Below are 17,650 nucleotides of genomic sequence, written 5' to 3' on the forward strand. Positions count from 1 at the left end.
ATCAGGATTTGCACAAAGTGGAACCCTCATACAATGCTGGTGGGAATGTAAAATGACACAGCTGCTTTGGAAAGTCTGGCAAGTTGCTCAGAAAGTTGAAGAATTACCATATCATCCAGCCATTCTCCTCCTAGATATACACCCAAGAGAAAGGAAAACATGCATCCACACAAAAACTTGTACACAAATGTTTAAAGGCAGCATAATTCACAATCAGCAAAAAGTAAAAAATACACAAATGTCCATTAACTGGTGAGTAAATAAAATGTACAGCCACAAAATGGAGTATTATTTGACCACAAAAAGGAATGAAGTACTGATTCATGCTATAAGGATAAAACTTCAAAAAAAAAAAAAAATAATAATAATAGGCCGGGCGCGGTGGCTCACGCCTGTAATCCTAGCTCTCTGGGAGGCCGAGGCGGGCGGATTGCTCAAGGTCAGGAGTTCAAAACCAGCCTGAGCAAGAGCGAGACCCCGTCTCTACTATAAATAGAAAGAAATTAATTGGCCAACTGATATATATATAAAAAATTAGCCGGGCATGGTGGCACATGCCTGTAGTCCCAGCTACTCGGGAGGCTGAGGCAGAAGGATCGCTGGAGCCCAGGAGTTTGAGGTTGCTGTGAGCTAGGCTGACGCCACGGCACTCACTCTAGCCTGGGCAACAAAGCGAGACTCTGTCTCAAAAAAAAAAAAAAAAAATAATAATAATAATAATGCTAAGTGGAAGAAGCCAGATAACAAAGGACATTTACAGTATGATTTCACTTACAAGATGTATCCACCACAGTCAAATCTATAGAGACAGCAAGTAGAATAGTGATGCTGGGGACTAGGAGTTAGGGGAAATGGCAGTGACTTCTAATGGGTACAGATGTCTGTTTGGGGGTAACAAAAATGTTTTGTAGGCCGGGCGCTGTGGCTCACGCCTGTAATCCTAGCTCTTGGGAGGCCGAGGCGGGCGGATTGCTCAAGGTCAGGAGTTCAAAACCAGCCTGAGCAAGAGCGAGACCCCGTCTCTACTATAAATAGAAAGAAATTAATTGGCCAACTGATATATATATAAAAAAATTAGCCGGGCATGGTGGCGCATGCCTGTAGTCCCAGCTACCCGGGAGGCTGAGGCAGAAGGATCACTCGAGCCCAGGAGTTTGAGGTTGCTGTGAGCTAGGCTGAAGCCACGGCACTCACTCTAGCCTGGGCAACAAAGCGAGACTCTGTCTCAAAAAAAAAAATAAAAAAATAAAAAAATAAAAAATAAAAAAAAAAATAAAAAAATGTTTTGTAATTGGACAGTGCTGATGGCTGTAGAATTTTGTGAATACTCCAAAAACCAATGAATTATATGCTTAAAAAATGGATTAAGTATCCCAATTAAAAGACAGAAATTGTCAGACTGAGAGAAAGCAAGACTATAGGCTGTCTGTAAGATATGATTAAAATGATAGAAAATGATATACCAGGCAGAATAAGCATAAGAATGCTGATTCCTATATTAATATGAGACAAACCAGATGTTAAGACGTAACAATAAATGGACCAATTAACCAGGAATACATAACAAAGCTATACACATACATCTAATAACACGACACTAAAACTCATGAAACAAAAATGGGAAGAACTAAAGGGAGAAGCAGATCCACAATCACAGCTAGAGACTTTAATATCTTTTTATAAATTAATAGATCAAGTAGACAAAAGGAATCAATAAAGAACAGATCTCAACAATACTACCAACCTGACTTAAGTGACATTTACAGAACACAATACACAAGTGCAGGTGGAATGTTCACCAAGGTAAACCATATGCTGGAACATAGAATAGGTCTCCGTAAGTTTCAAAAGGTGGACAAGTCACCAGGTATAAAATCTAAACATTTGGGATTAAATTAGAAATCACCAACACTAAGATATCTAGAACGTAAGTAATACACCTTTATTTTGGATTACATAAGAAATAAAATAAATTAGAACATGTTTTAAATGATAATGAAAACATAAAAATTTATAGCAAACATTTGAAAGAAATTACATAAACTCTTTAAAGAAAACAGAGCAGGGAACATTTCTGGACCCTTGTGCTAAAACCTTATAAAGATCTGCAATAATACAAAATTAGAATAATATATTATATTTATATATAATATAATAATATAAATAATATAAAATAGGTAAGATAAAATAATATAAAATAGACTAATATACCTCATAAACATTTATGCAAAACCCCCAATAAAATATTAGCACATCAAGGGCTGGGTCATGCCTGTAATCTTACCACTCTGGGAGGCCGAGGCTGGTGGATCATTCAAGGTCAGGAGTTTGAAACCAGCCTGAGCAAGAGTAAGAGCGAGACCCCGTCTCTACTAAAAGTAATGAGCTGTACAACCAAAAATATATAGAAAAAATTAGCCAGGCATGGTGGTGCATGCCTGTAGTCCCAGCTACCTGGGAGGCTGAGGCAGGATTACTTGAGCCCAGGAGTTTGAGGTTGTTGTGAGCTAGGCTGACGCCAAGGGACTCTAGCCTGGGCAACAGAGTGAGACTCTGTCTCCCCCCCCCCACCCCCCAAACAATTTAGCAAATCAGGCCGGGCGCGGTGGCTCACTCCTGTAATCCTAGCACTCTGGGAGGCCGAGGCGGGCGGATTGCTTGAGGTCAGGAGTTCGAAACTAGCCTGAGCAAGAGGGAGACCCCGTCTCTACTATAAATAGAAAGAAATCAATTGGCCAACTAATATATATAGAAAAAATTAGCCGGGCATGGTGGCACATGCCTGTAGTCCCAGCTACTCGGGAGGCTGAGGCAGAAGGATTGCTTGAGCCCAGGAGATTGAGGTTGCTGTGAGCTAGGCTGATGCCTCGGCACTCACTCTAGCCTGGGAAACAAAGTGAGACTCTGTCTCAAAAAGAAAAAAAAAAAAATTTAGCAAATCAAGTCCACAATATATAAAAGGGACAACACTTTATCATATTTAATAGTGAAAGACTGAATGCTTTCCTGCTAAGATCAGGAACAAAAGTGTGTTATTAAAAGGCTTAGCCAGTAGAGTAAGGCAAGAAAAAGTACGAAGACATAGAATAATAAAAGAAACAAAACTATTTTTATTTGTAGGCTACTTAGAAAATCCTCAGAAATCTACAGCAAAACCAGGAGAACAAAAAAATGATCTCAGCAAGATTGTAAGAGTAAAGTCCATAGATGAAAATAATTTTATTTTATATGTAATAGCAACAAACAGCTAGAAAGTAAAACTCTGAAATACTTCCATTTACAATATTATTAAAAATTATAAAATACTCAAGAATAAATGGCAAGATATCCAATATATTTATGCTGAAAACTACAAAATATTATTGAAATTAAAGATGACAGACAAAAGGAGAGATATGTATCATGTTCACGGACTGGAAAATTCAGTATCATTTAAGATTTCCATTTGCACGTACAGACTTTAAAATGTTTTTTGGTAGGGCACAGAATAGCCAAAACAACTAAGTTGGTAGCCTTATACTACCCAATTTCAAGACAATCTGGTAGTGTATAAAGATAAGACATATAGATCAACAGAACAGGGAAGAGAAGCCAAAATGAACAACATATATGATGATATCTGTAAGGAAAAAAAAAAGAACATTGACTTTCTACCTCAAACCATATACAAACACTAATCAAAATGCACCACGATGGCACCTATAAAAAGCTAAAACTATAAAACTTCTAAAAGAAAACTTAACACAAATGGAAAAGGCAACCTACAAACCAGAAAATATTCACAAATCATATATCTGACAAAAGAACTTGTATCCAGAATATACAGAATGCTTACAATTTTTAAAAAGGTAAACATCTCTAATTTAAAATAAGCAAAAGATGAGCAAATATTTCATTAAAAAAGACAAATGAGTAAGCACAGAAATAAATGCTCAACATTACTAGTCATGAGGGAAATACAAATTAAAACCACAATGAGTTACCACTTTAAACATAACAGAATCAGTAAAATTAAAAACAGCAAATGTTGTCAAAGATATGAATGGAGCAAATGGACTGTTCAGATGTTGCCAGTGGAAACATAAACTTTGCAAGTGTTTTAGAAAATAGTTTCACAGTTTCTTAAAGTCAAATATATTTTTACCATACGACCCCCAGCAATTACCAAGAGAAATGAAATCCTTTTGTGCATAAAACATTTGTACGCAAATATTCACCGCAGCTTTATTCATAATTGCCCCAAATTGGAAGCAACCTAAATGTTCATCAAGTGAACATATAAACAAATTGTGACATCATTTTCACTAGATAGAATTTAGTGTCCTACTCCCTGCAAAAGGGACAAACCACTGTCTGACACAAACAGCAGTGGGGATGAATGTCACACAAACATCATGCTGACTGAAAGAGGCTGGGTGTAAGTTCACTTCACATTGTGTAATCCCACTCATACAAAATTCTACAACAGAAAAAACTTCATCTACACTAACAAAAATGAGATCAGTGGTTGCCTGATAAGCAATGTTTGGGAGGATGGACTGCAAAGGAAACTTACTGGGGAAATGGAAATGTTTTAATTTCTTGAGTAGAATGGTGATTACATGGTGCATTTATTTGTCAAAAAACACTGGCCTGGGTATCTCAATAAAGCAAAGTTCAAATGAACACATTTAAGGGAGGTATTGTAATTTCTAAAAAGATAAAGGATGTTTCTATATAGAAAACATGTGAGACCCGAAAACACTATATATGTTTCTTTTTAACTGACCTCAATGAGAGAATCTATTACAAAAAATGCTGGATCCATAATTAATCCTGAAAAGGTAAATTTACAATTTTGCTGAATTTCCATTTACAGTGTGAACCACAACAAAGTGAGCAAAGACCACACTGAAGCACTAATTAGTCTGCAGTATATGGAGAACACTATACTAAAGATAAGCTGATAAAAGGGGGAAAATCTTCTGGTGTCAGTCAAATACTACAATGAGCATTTAAGGAAGGATATTTTTATACTGCTTAAACCATACATCAGTTTGATTCCATCTTCACTTTGACAGCCAAAAGCAAACTAGAAGTTCCTAATTTCCAATTCAGTGCTCAATTAATGCCCAAGCTACTTCCTAGTAAGAAAAAATAAGCTGTTGAATGATCAACTAATTAATTTTAAATTCCTAAAGTCCTTTTATTGATATAGGCCCATAAAACCAACTGGCCAGATTTGGAATTCGGGGCGATATGATCATCAGCATCACCAGGAACTTGCAGGGAATGCAAACTCTCAGACCCCAGAAATCTGTGTTTTTTAAAAACAATCCTCCAGGAGATTCTGGTGTTTCCTAAGGTTTAAGAAACACTACATTAAAAAGGCTAGCACTTCTGCTTATCCCTAGAGTTTTAGCCTTCTCCCTAGTTACCAGGTATTATCACTTTCCTGAATTGTGTTAAGCATTCCCTTGATTTTCTTTATAAGTGTTCCACATATATACGTATCCTCATTTTACTTTTCCTTGTTTTACACTTACAAAAATAAATCACTGGTAGGTATGCTTCTATGACTTGCTTTATTTGCCTAACATTGTTTTTCGCCCTGGTTCACCCCGGTCATATACACATCTGTGATGAGGCTGCTCTCAGCTCCTGGAGGCCCCCCACCATCCCTAACATGTAGCTTTTCCCAGCAGAGCTGCTTGACTTCATTCAAGCTGCAAGGAGAGTCTATGGAGTCTGATAGCAAACATAATCTCAGGAATAATATCCCCACACTTTTGCCAATATTCTGTTGGTTGGGAGCAGGCCCTGCCCACACTCAAGGGAAGGGGAGCACATAAAGTCATAAATGATTCCACAGGATCATGGGGGCTCCTCAGAGTCCAACCACCACACCCATCACCCAAGAAAATACCACTTTACTTTGGCAACAAAATGAACAAATAATAAATGTCTCTCAGGCTTATACCAGTATTGCTTTGCCTTAGTTTTCTCAGGTAAGAAAATGAATTGTACTAGATAAGGTTCCTTTCATATTTAAGATGCTAGTTCTGAACTACAGTTTCATTTGAGATTTTAAAAAACCTTTTAAAGCAGAGGTCCACACATAGGTGGTCCACATTTAGGTGGTACATGAACTTGGTCAAGAAAGTATTATATTTTTATTTCAATCTAATAACTGAAGTTTTACATTTCCTTCAATTACAAATGTAGTCAACAAACCACAGTAATTGCAGTAGTAGTTGTATATATTTCACAAGTAGCAATCAGATATTTTCATATCAGATAGATATTGCAAATATTTCAAAATAGCATTTATGCTCATCAATACTTAAAGATAGTAATTTTTGGAAATCAGACCTACTGCTAGAGTATATAATCTAATGAGTTAATTAAAAAACACAGTAACTATATCAAAAATTTGATTCTTTAATACTTTACTATTTTTCAGTATTTAATGGGGTTCTGTTGTAATCCTATTTTATTTTGTGATTTCAAAATATTAGTCTTACGGCCGGGCATAGTGGCTCAAACCTGTAATTCTAGCACTCTGGGAGGCTGAGGTGGGCAGATTGCACAAGGTCAGGAGTTCGAAACCAACCTGAGCAAAAGCAAGACCCTGTCTCTACTATAAATAGAAATTAATTGGCCAACTAATATATATATATATATATATGGAAAAACTTAGCCGGGCATGGTGGCGCATGCCTGTAGTCCCAGCCACTCGGGAGGCTGAGGCAGTAGGACTGCTTGAGCCCAGGAGTTTGAGGTTGCTGTGAGCTAGGGCTGACGCCATGGCACTCACTCTAGCCTGGGCAACAAAGCAAGATTCTGTCTCAAAAAAAAAAAAAAAAAATCTTATGGGGTTCATTAGTGTGTCAAAGAAGAATAGATGGCTGGGCTGGGTGGTGGCTCACACCTGTAATCCTAGCACTCTGGGAGGCCAAGGCAGGCAGATCGCTCAAGGTTAGGAGTTCGAAACCAGCCTGAGCAAGAGTGAGACCTCTACTAAAAATAGAAAGAAATTAGTTGGACAACTAAAAATATGTAGAAAAAGTTAGCCGGGCATGGTGGCGCATGCCTATATTCCCAGCCACTCGTGAGGCTGAGGCAGGAGGATCACCTGAGCCCAGGAGTTTGAGGTTGCTGTGAGCTAGGCTGACACCAGGGCACAGGGCACTCTAGCCCAGGAAACAGAGTAAGACTCTGTCTCAAAAAAAAAAAAAAAAAAAGAAGAAGAAGGAGAATAGATCACAAAAGAGTTAAAAATCCTGTTTTCAAGGAAAACCTTTGTATCATACTTAACATTTCTCTCATTTACAGTATGGTGGCTAGGGTGGGTAGCTGGAGGTCTAGGGGCCAGATCTGTCCTGTCAATTACTAGCTGTGTAACCTTGGGCAATTTATTTAACCTCTCTGTGCCTCAAATTCCTCATCCTTGATGGATGAATGAGAGGGGACTTTATATTAGAAGGCTGTCATAGAATTAAATGAGAATTCCTGGAAAGCATTCAAAGCAGTGCCCAGGACACAGGACATGTTGGCTATTATTTCCATATGGAGACACAGTATTATGCTGTCCTGTAAGTGCATAAACCTCAGACTGGAGAGTACAGTTAAAAAGAAATGTAGGTTCCATATTTCATTTAAAGATTTGATTGAGTTAGTGGAACTAGAATAGTAACCTATTTAATTTCCTGAAAACAGGAGCTGGCGAACTATGGCCTGAGGGCCAAATCTGGCCTACCGTCTGTTTTTGTACAGCCTCTAAGAGTGGTTTTTATATTTTTAAATGGCTGGGGGAGAAAAAAAAAAATCAAAAGAACAATAATGTCTCCTGGCATGTGAAAATGATACAAACTTCAGTGATCATAAAGTTCTAATAAACCACAGTCACTATCAGTCATCATGTATTGCCTATGACTGCTTTCACACTACAATGACAGAGCTGAGTAGTTGCAATACATCATATGATCCACAACACCCTAAAATATAGTTATGCCTTACGTAACAAAAGGGACATATCCTGAGAAGTGCGTCATTAGGAAGAGTTTGTTGCTGTGGGAACATGGTACCAGCACACTTCCACAAACTAGACAGGACAGCCTACTACACATACGGGCTATGTGATGTAGCCTGTTGGTCTTAGACTACAAACCTATACATCATGTTACTACCATACTGAATGCTACAGGCAACTGGAACACAACAGTAAATATTTGTGTATCTAAAAACATAGAAGAGTTACGGTAAAAGTATAGTATAAAAGATAAAAAACTGTACACTGATACAGGGCACATACCATGATGGAGAATGCAGAACCAGAAGTTGCTCTGGGTGAATCAGTGAGTGGTGAGAGAATGTGAAGGTCTGCGACATTACTGTACAAACTACCGCAGACTTTTAAAACACTGTAAACTTAGGCTATACTAAATTCATAAAAAAATTTTCTTCTTCAATAATAAATTAACCTTAGCCTGCTATAACTTTTTTACTTCATAAACATTGTTTTTACTTTATAAACATTTTTCCTAAGTTTTTAACTCTTTTGTAACAACACTTAGCGAAAAAGACAAACACACTGTACAGCTGTACACAAATATTTTTCTTGAATTTTTTTGTTAAAAACTAAGACACACATACACATTACTATTGCCTACTTTTGGAGTACCTCCTGAAGGACTTGCCTGAGGCTGTTTTAGAGGTAACTTAAAAAAAATAGTTTTTTTTTGGCTGGGTGTGGTGGCTCACGCCTGTAATCCTAGCACTCTGGGAGGCCGAGGCAGGCGGATTGCTCGAGCTCAGGAGTTCAAAACCAGCCTGAGCAAAAGCGAGACCCCGTCTCTACTATAAGAAAGAAATTAATTGGCCAACTAATATATATAGAAAAAATTAGCCGGGCGTGGTGGCACATGCCTGTAGTCACAGCCACTCGGGAGGCTGAGGCAGCAGGATCACTTGAGACCAGGAGTTTGAGGTTGCTGTGAGCTAGGCTGACACCACAGCACTCACTCTAGCCTGGGCAACAAAGCAAGACTCTGTCTCCAAAAACAAAAACTTCTTTTTTAAAAAAATGGCATCTTGCTATGTTGCCCAGGCTGACCTAAAATTCCTGGGCTCAAGCAATCCTCTTTCCTCTGCTTCCTGAATAGCTGGGACTACAGGCAAGCACTACCTCACCCAGCTTCTTCTTTTTTTTAATAAGTAGAAGTATACTCTAAAATAATGATAAAAGGTATAGTACAGTAAATAAATGTTTCTATACATGATAACGAGCTATATACATTATCAAGACTGTTCAAAGGCGTCTCACAATTTCATTTAATCCTCATATTAATAACTTCACTGGGTGTTGTTACTAATCCCATTTTATGGACAAGAAAAGTTATGCACAGAGAAATTAAGTAACCTTCTTAGCTCCACATAATAGGTATGTCTTAGAACCAGAAAGGCTAAGTATTCACTTATCTAAATTTCTCTTTCTTTAGAATGAGATAAAAGTAAAACTTCAGAGAATAATGAGTTGTACATTCATTCTTACTACATGTGGATTATCAATGACTGGACAATATAACTATCACCTCAGGCAATTCCCTTCAGTGAAAAAAGTAAAATAGTAATGTTCTTTCTTGTCTGGGGGCTCCATTACACAGGTGCATTCAGTTTGTGAAAATTCATTGAGCTGTATAATTAAGAAATGTGCACTTTCCTGCATGTATATTATACATCAGCATTAAATGTCAAGCGATCACAGCCTTGGAGCTAGACACACAGAATCCTGACCCACAGAAACTGTATGGTAACAAATTTCTGTTATTTTAAGTTGTTATGCTTTGGGGTAATTTGGTAAGTAACAGTGGATAACTCATACAGACACAAGTATTAATACTGAAAGGAAAGAGAAATGATAATCCTAGAAAATCAAGGGAACCAACTTAAAAAAAATCAAAGTCAGTAAACTGCAAACTCAAGACAGATGAAGAGATATAGTATTCTATTATTTCAAAAATACTTGTAATGTGAACGTGATTCTAGTCTTTTTTAGGTTTTAAAAACTTTTATTGACATATAATAGTTATAAATTCTATTATTAATAGCAACAAAAATTAAAATAGCCAGGTCTGTGTCTGACCTAAATTAATAAACCTGTAACTTTTTACTGAGTGATTATGGGCAAAATAAATCTCAATATTATAAAAATGTCAATTTTGTACAAATTTCTTCATAATTTTGATTCTAGTAAGAATGATAAAGGGATTTCTTTTTCTTTTTTAAGAGACAGGGTCTCACTCTGTCACCCAGGTGAGAGTGCAGTAAAGCAATCATAGCTCACTGCAACCTCGAACTCCTGGACTTGAGAGATTCTCCTGCCTCAGCCTACAGAGTAGCTGGGCCTACAGAGGTGAGCCACTGTACCTGTCAGATAAGAGGATTTCTTATAGAACATCACAAAATATTATATTCGTTATTTGGAAGAACTAACAAGCAGAATTAGTTAAGACTAATTTTAAATAGAAGGACAAATTAGGGGGACACATGCCCTATCACAGAGGAATCTCCTGTTAGAGGTAATAGCCCATATGAGAAGGCTTAGTTTACAAATCACTTTCTCACATCAAGTTATATGCTCTGTTGACAGACTATTTTTTTTACTTCTAAGGACTTACTGCTATAAGTGTATAATTTGCAATTATATGATAATTACAGTAATTACTAATGGACTTCCTCATCCCACCCCAGTAGAGTAAACTCTGTGAGAGCAAGGACAGTGTTTTGTCCTGCCAGCATCTACTTGCCTGCGTCCAGAGAGCCAACTAGGATTACAGAACCAGTTGCCCTCATGCACTGATGGTCCAAGGATAAAATGAAACCACCTCTGTGGTGGGAAGCCTGCCATTTTACTTAAAAAAAAAAAAGAAAGAAAAAGAAAAAAAAGATAACCAGGCATTTCTTTTGACCAAGTGATGGCAATTCCATAAACTTATATTAAGAAGATAAAAGGTTGCACACCTAGTAAATTCTACATAAAGCTATGAATCATGTTTATAATGGTTAAAAGCTAGACATAACTGTCAACTACCAGACTGGATTAATGGACAATCACAATTAGAGAAAAGTTGGTTACAAGAAAAATAATCACTATAATGAAAAAAATTCCAGATATTACAATGTGAAATCACACACACAATACAAATACAACAGTACTTAAAAAACACATAAACTCCCAAGTCTACATCCTAAATAGAGAATGGAAGAAAAAATACTAAAATTTATTTTACCTGTATTTGTATTTATAAATACGACCTGAGTATTTTAGGGGGAACAATCTTTTTTTTTTTTTTTTTTTTTTTTTTTTTTTTGAGACAGAGTTTCGCTTTCTTGCCCAGGCTAGAGTGAGTGCCGTGCTGTCAGCCTAGCTCACAGCAACCTCAAACTCCTGAGCTCAAGCAATCCTGCTGCCTCAGCCTCCCGAGTGGCTGGGACTACAGGCATGAGCCACCACGCCCAGCTAATTTTCTCTCTCTTTCTCTCTCTCTCTCTCTATATATATTAGTTGGCCAATTAATTTCTTTCTATTTATAGTAGAGATGGGGTCTTGCTCTTGCTCAGGCTGGTTTTGAACTCCTGACCTCGAGCAATCCGCCTGCCTCGGCCTCCCAGAGTGCTAGGATTGTTGGCACCCAGCCAATAATCATTCTTTTGAGTTCAGAAGCAATAACATTCCCCTAAGGAATATAGACTTCCATCCTGAGAAAAATGGCATTTAGTCAATCTCTTTCTTACCTTGTATGTAAGTTTATTGCACATTAACATTGGGTATACTTTCCTAGCCCTAACAGATTGAATTCATAAGAACAAAAATATTTGAGATATCATCCTTAACTGTCTGAAAAATATAAACCATGACAACCAAAACCCCTACGTGGCATCTGAGGATAAGAGACTGGGAAACTCGTTGTATCTCCCGTTTGTGAGTTTGCTCTGTAGTTCTGTTCTGTATAGAAATGTACAAAGAAAAGGCATATATCAAGTTAGGGTGAAAACAAGGGGAGAGGTCCTATCAGGAAGCTCCTTTATTTGTCCACACAGATAAAATTTTGGTTCAGGTTTCTACATGTCTCAAAGGTAAGGGAGAGCAGTGTACTTGGCAGTTATGGGGTAAGGGAACCTAGAGGCTCCAAGCTAATTATGCTATTACTGCCAGTTGTGTGAACAGCAGAAGACATTCAACTAGCAGAAATGTAGTAAAATCTATTTTAATTTGTTAGGCAATATTTTACCAATAATACAACCAAAACTCAGAAAAAGGCAAATACAAGAGGAAGAAATTCTATACTCAAATATGTTAGCTGGTGTAGCCAAGGGTAAGTGGTACACATGAGAGTAAAATAAACTCAAAGATTGTAACAGAATAAAAACTCAACTGCAGAATGAGCCAAACACAGGGCTTAGCCTGAGAATCTGTTTGTATATGCTCAGCCTACAATGTTACGTAATGGCTAATGGTCAGTTCTTGTTTGTTATAAGAAACAGGAAACATCACTATGACTAGTTAATGAGTTCCCTGTGCAAGAAACACTTCGTAAAAGTCAGGATCACTCACGTGATATCCCTTCGTTGATAGCAGCCCTGAAGCAGGCAGGCAATCAGGTCACTGATAAACTCCACATCATCTCTGTGAAGAGCTGCTTCTAACTCCTGAGGGAGGGGAGAAAGAGAGAGGGAAACTGAGAAATTAAACACAGAGAGTTCTTAAAATCCACCTGCCCCTCACTACCACCACCACCACTACTACCACAAGTCCCAAGCAACTGAATGGTCAGTGGAGCACAAGGACTCCCTGGGATCAACTCTCCCTTCCCTCCCACAGTCACAGCTAGAAGAGCAACTGGAGTTCAGCTTTTTTGTTTTTTCCCTGGGGTTATTTTTCCCACTGCTATTTACAAAGCCCCATTCCTTTTACCTGCATACTAGTAGAAACACAAATATCTCTTTTTTATAATGCAATGCTAGTTTCATAATCAAAGAGCTTAACTCTGACTATATAATAAAGTATAAATATAAAAAAGCTGTATTGTTATTTTAATGGCAAGAGAAAATAAAGGAGTAATGATGTAACTGATTATGAAGTATTCTTCATTTACTTAGTCTCAACAGAAAACCCATCTATAACAGCTTTAAAGAACCACTGTATTTTGAACTAAACAGCATTGGTAGTAAGCGATACAGCAATTTTTATTTTGGAGACACTATGACTGATGACAGGAGACTGCTAGAACTAAGATTAATCTCACATCATCTGGAGAGAAATGAGGTGATGTCTATGTTAATGGTCTAATCTTAAGTAAGATGTGTTTGCATTCCTTAGGGTTCAAGTAGGCAATGTAAAGATTTTGCCAGTCTCGCCAGTCTACAGAGATTAGTTTGGACGGAGGACATTAAATACAACGTGAAAAGTGGGAAACTTTAGGTGATCCTATTTCTCTATTTCTCTCAACTCCTCAAAATATAAGCAGATATTTTATTAGATGATAGAATACTTTCTAAGTCATCAAGTCTTTTACTACAAATGCTTGCCCACATTCTTTGAATCAGGATGCTATGTTCTGCACCCAAACCATTTCCCAAGAGTCTGCTACACTTATGTTTTGACTACCTCATAACCAGATCCATGATTCACAGGAAAATCATATGTTTGAGAATCTTACTAATGGTTCTGAAAGTAGAGGACATATGAAAAAGATGTACCTTCTGATCTAACACCAATTATGGTAGTTTATGCTAAAGAAGGTATTCTACTTCTGGCATAGAATTAATAAAGTTCCTTTGTAAATCATTTTAATTGTTCCATTTATTATTTTATTTTGTTATTTCACTTTTTAAAATTCCTAAGTTTGGAAATGCTCACAGGACAAAAAATTGCTGACACAAACTATAAACTATTAATACCACTCTGAGGCAGGTTCAACTAAAAAGGAAGGAGTCCCATCGAAAGCTCAGATAGACGAATACTCAAAATTAGAGACAAGGCTCAAGCCTGAAAACATTTTGCTTGTCTTAAACACAAACTTGGGAATTGCTAACACATGTATGGCAAATGTTCTTATTCTTATATTACCTTATTAATTCCGGTGGGCAGACTTCTTTCCTACATACCAGTTAGGTGTTACTCAGTAAAATAAGAAACTCCACCAATCAGAGTTAGCAAGGATTTTATCTATAATTAGCCAGAATTCATTCAACAAATATTTACTGGGTACCTACCCTGTGTAAAACAGTACTTCCTAAGTACTAGGGAGCTTAATTTACTTAAGAGAGCTAAAATGGCACAGAGAATGAAAACAAAGCAACAAGTATTTTTGGTATGGGAGTGGCGCTGTGGGTGCTATTGGAGCTGAGGAGATTTCGCAAAGGTGGCAGCAACTAAGATGAGAAAATAGTGACTGTGTGACAACTGGGAGAGGCAGGGCATACAGCAAAGGTGCCAAGAGGCTGTGAGGTTCAGTTAAGTATTCTGAAGACTACGTGAAGGGGAGTAATGTGAGCTAAGATTGACAGCCGGTACTGGACACCAAGCTAATGAGTTTGGTCTTTCTTTGGAGGACAATGGAGATACACTACAGTTTATTTTTGTAGAAGAGAGGCAGTGAGATGAATCTGGCTGCTGTGTATATAAGACAAACTCTAGTGGCAAGGAGGGGGAGGGGTAATGTCTGCACAGGCAACAGTGCAGGGGAAAGGTTCTGAAGGACTCACTGAACAAGGAAAAAGCAGGACTAAACGAGAAACCAGGCAAGTGAAGATTCGAATGGCTCATATTTTAAACCTGGTCACTGGGGCAAGACTCTGAAGTAAACTGGAATTATAACAGAAGTTATTAATAAATCCTTGAAGCAAAAAGCCCCAGGCCACCTCGTTTGATAGACAAAGCCAGAATCACTGAATGCTAGAGCTGGAAGGTAAATTATAGACCACATATTTCAACTCTCTCAATTTAAAGATAAAGAAACTAGGTCCAGAAAGGATACTGACTTTTTCCAGGGCATGCAGCAAATCCATGAGAGAGCCAAGTGAAACCCAGGTCCCCCAGTCCAGTGTTCTGCCCTCAGAAGCTGCTGCTCCCTCTGGCTGTTGCCAGCTATCTAGAAAGGCTTGATGGTGTCAACAACCACAGTGACAACCCAACCACTGTCTGTTTCCTCTAAGCCATCACATGTCCTTCTCCCTAGGGAGAAATCTCGCCCCGCCCCCAAACCATGCTGTAGTCCCTGACAAGAAAAACTATCTCCAAAGCCCTCCTTGCCAAACTCCACTTTGCTGTCCCCTCCAGTAGCTTTGCCATCACTGCAGCACACACACATTCCCACCAGTCCTTGTTTTTTTTTTTTTTTGAGGCAGAGTCTCACTCTGTTGTCTTGGCTAGAGTGCCCTACGTCAGCCTAGCTCACAGCAACCTCCAACTCCTGGGCTCAAGCGATCCTGCTGCCTCTGCCTGCCGAGTAACTGGGATTACAGGCATGCACCACCATGCCTGGCTAATTTTTCCTATACATTTTTAGTTGGCCAATTAACTTGTTGCTATTTTTAGTAGAGATGGGGTCTTGCTCTTGCTCAGGCTGGTCTCAAACTTCTGACATCAAGCGATCCACCCGCCTCGGCCTCCCAGAGTGCTAGGATTACAGGCGTGAGCCAGCGCTCCAGGCCACAATGTGATTCTTGATTAAAGGTGCTGTGGTCTGCACTAACTCATGTCTTCCAAGATTTTTAAAGAACAGAAGTGCCAAATTAAATGATAATAAAGGCCACATTTGATGAGATGAGGTAAGAACTGGGAGGCCGTACAGAAGAGGGGACTGCAAGAAGTTTGTCACAGGGTCCACATGGTATCTGCCTACTCTGTGGTTTCTAAGAAACCCAGTTACCTTTCTCTTCTGGTTTCCCCTATCACTGCCAGAGGCAGGTTCTAGCTGCCTGGGTTCTAGCCATAATACTGTTCTCTGAGGACACGAAACCTAAATGCTTTCTGTGCTATGGCAATAGAACTGTGAATGCCCTTTCTGCTCCTTACAACACCGCACTGTCAGCTTCATTCACCTTCTCTACATAGCTGCTTATGGGAAAGGAAAATTCCTATCTTCTTCTCTGTGATCCTTCCTGTAACATTAGCACAGAATTTAGCAAATATTAATAGTAGGTGGTCAAATAATTCAACAAAAATATATAATACACCTACTATCTGTCCGTTTCCAGGGATACAATGGTGAATATGAAAATTCCAGTATTATCGGAGGGAAGGAGGGAGGGAGGGAACGCTAACATGTAAGCCAGAAACAGGAAATTCTTCTGGTTTTTTAATTTAATGTGCTCACTGCTGTCTCCCCTGCAACTAGAACACTGCCTGATGCACAATAGGCATTCAAATATTTTCTTGACCAAATGATAGCAAATACTTATAAAGAGTATATGATACGGCCAGGTGCGGTGGCTCACACCTGTAATCCTAGCACTCTGGGAGGCTGAGGTGGTGGATCGCTTAAGGTTAGAAGTTCAAAACCTGCCTGAGCAAGAGTAAGACCCCACTTCTACTAAAAATAGAAAGAAATTAATTGGCCAACTAAAAACGTATATAGAAAAAATTAGCCGGGCATGGTGGCGCATGCCTGTAGTCCCAGCTACTTGGGAGGCTGAGGCAGGAGGATTGCTTGAGCCCAGGAGTTTGAGGTTGCTGTGAGCTAGGCTGATGCCACAGCACTCACTCTAGCCTGGGCAACACAGTAAGACTCTATCTCAAAAAAAAGAGTATATGATACATACTATATTAAAAACACAAAGTGATGTGGAACACTAAAGAAACTGACGAATATGTGGAGGAAGATTTTCCCAGGGAGGTAAGGTTTGTGTGGGGCCTTGAAGGGAACAATGGCACCAGGTGGAAGAACAGTGAGAACAACAGTGTGAAAGTTCATAGCAAGTGTGGGAAGCACCAAGTGCTCTTCCCAAAAGTAGAGATGGTGATGAGAGACGTTAGATCAGGGTGGAAGGCAGGCTAAATCTGGTCCCTTCAGACCTGGTCTGAAAACCACACTAAAGAGAGTGGATGTTACCCCTCTGTGCAACTGAGCCTAACTCTTTAATCCCTACCTGGATTTTCAAAGATTCTCATGAGTGGTAGAGACAGGAGACTGAATGTGAGAGATGCATAAAGATCAATACTGATTATGTTATAGTTTCTATTTGGAAATTATTTTCATAGATGATATTACTTATAAATGAATGAATAAAGCGAAGCATTCAGAGATCAATGATGAGACTGTCATGAACCAAGGATTAATAAAATCTGTGAACAAAGGGTTTACATTTAAAAAAAAAAGACAAGAGAACAAAAAGTTATTACTATGTTTTCTGCCTGCCTTACTAACCAGGCTTCACTGCTCATCCAACCTAGTTTTCTTGGCATTATTAGCAGAAACTGGGGACTAACATCCCTATAAATTACACAATCTTGTTCTTTAACCCAACTGTGGTAGGTTAAACAGGATTGGTAGAAACTTCTCCCTAGTGAATTTGGGTTTGCTTTTTCAAGCAAAGTCATGATCTGGTGAGTTAACAACTGGGGAAAAGTTGTTAAATAGAAGAGTAGAATATCAGGGATGTTGAA

General features: G+C 38.5%; 1 protein-coding gene across 2 annotated transcripts in view; it reads right to left on the reverse strand.

The window, feature by feature from the left end:
* Positions 1–17,650, reverse strand: part of CECR2 (CECR2 histone acetyl-lysine reader) — a 178,176-nt gene that overhangs the window by 67,678 nt on the left and 92,848 nt on the right. For both annotated transcript variants that reach the window (XM_012747732.2, XM_076007790.1), the window contains exon 2: positions 12,596–12,690. In XM_012747732.2, coding sequence (XP_012603186.2) covers positions 12,596–12,690 — 95 coding nt within the window. The remainder of the gene's footprint in view (positions 1–12,595; positions 12,691–17,650) is intronic.

The sequence above is a fragment of the Microcebus murinus genome, chromosome 10 (genome assembly GCF_040939455.1).
Source record: "Microcebus murinus isolate Inina chromosome 10, M.murinus_Inina_mat1.0, whole genome shotgun sequence".
NCBI classification, from domain to species: domain Eukaryota; kingdom Metazoa; phylum Chordata; class Mammalia; order Primates; family Cheirogaleidae; genus Microcebus; species Microcebus murinus.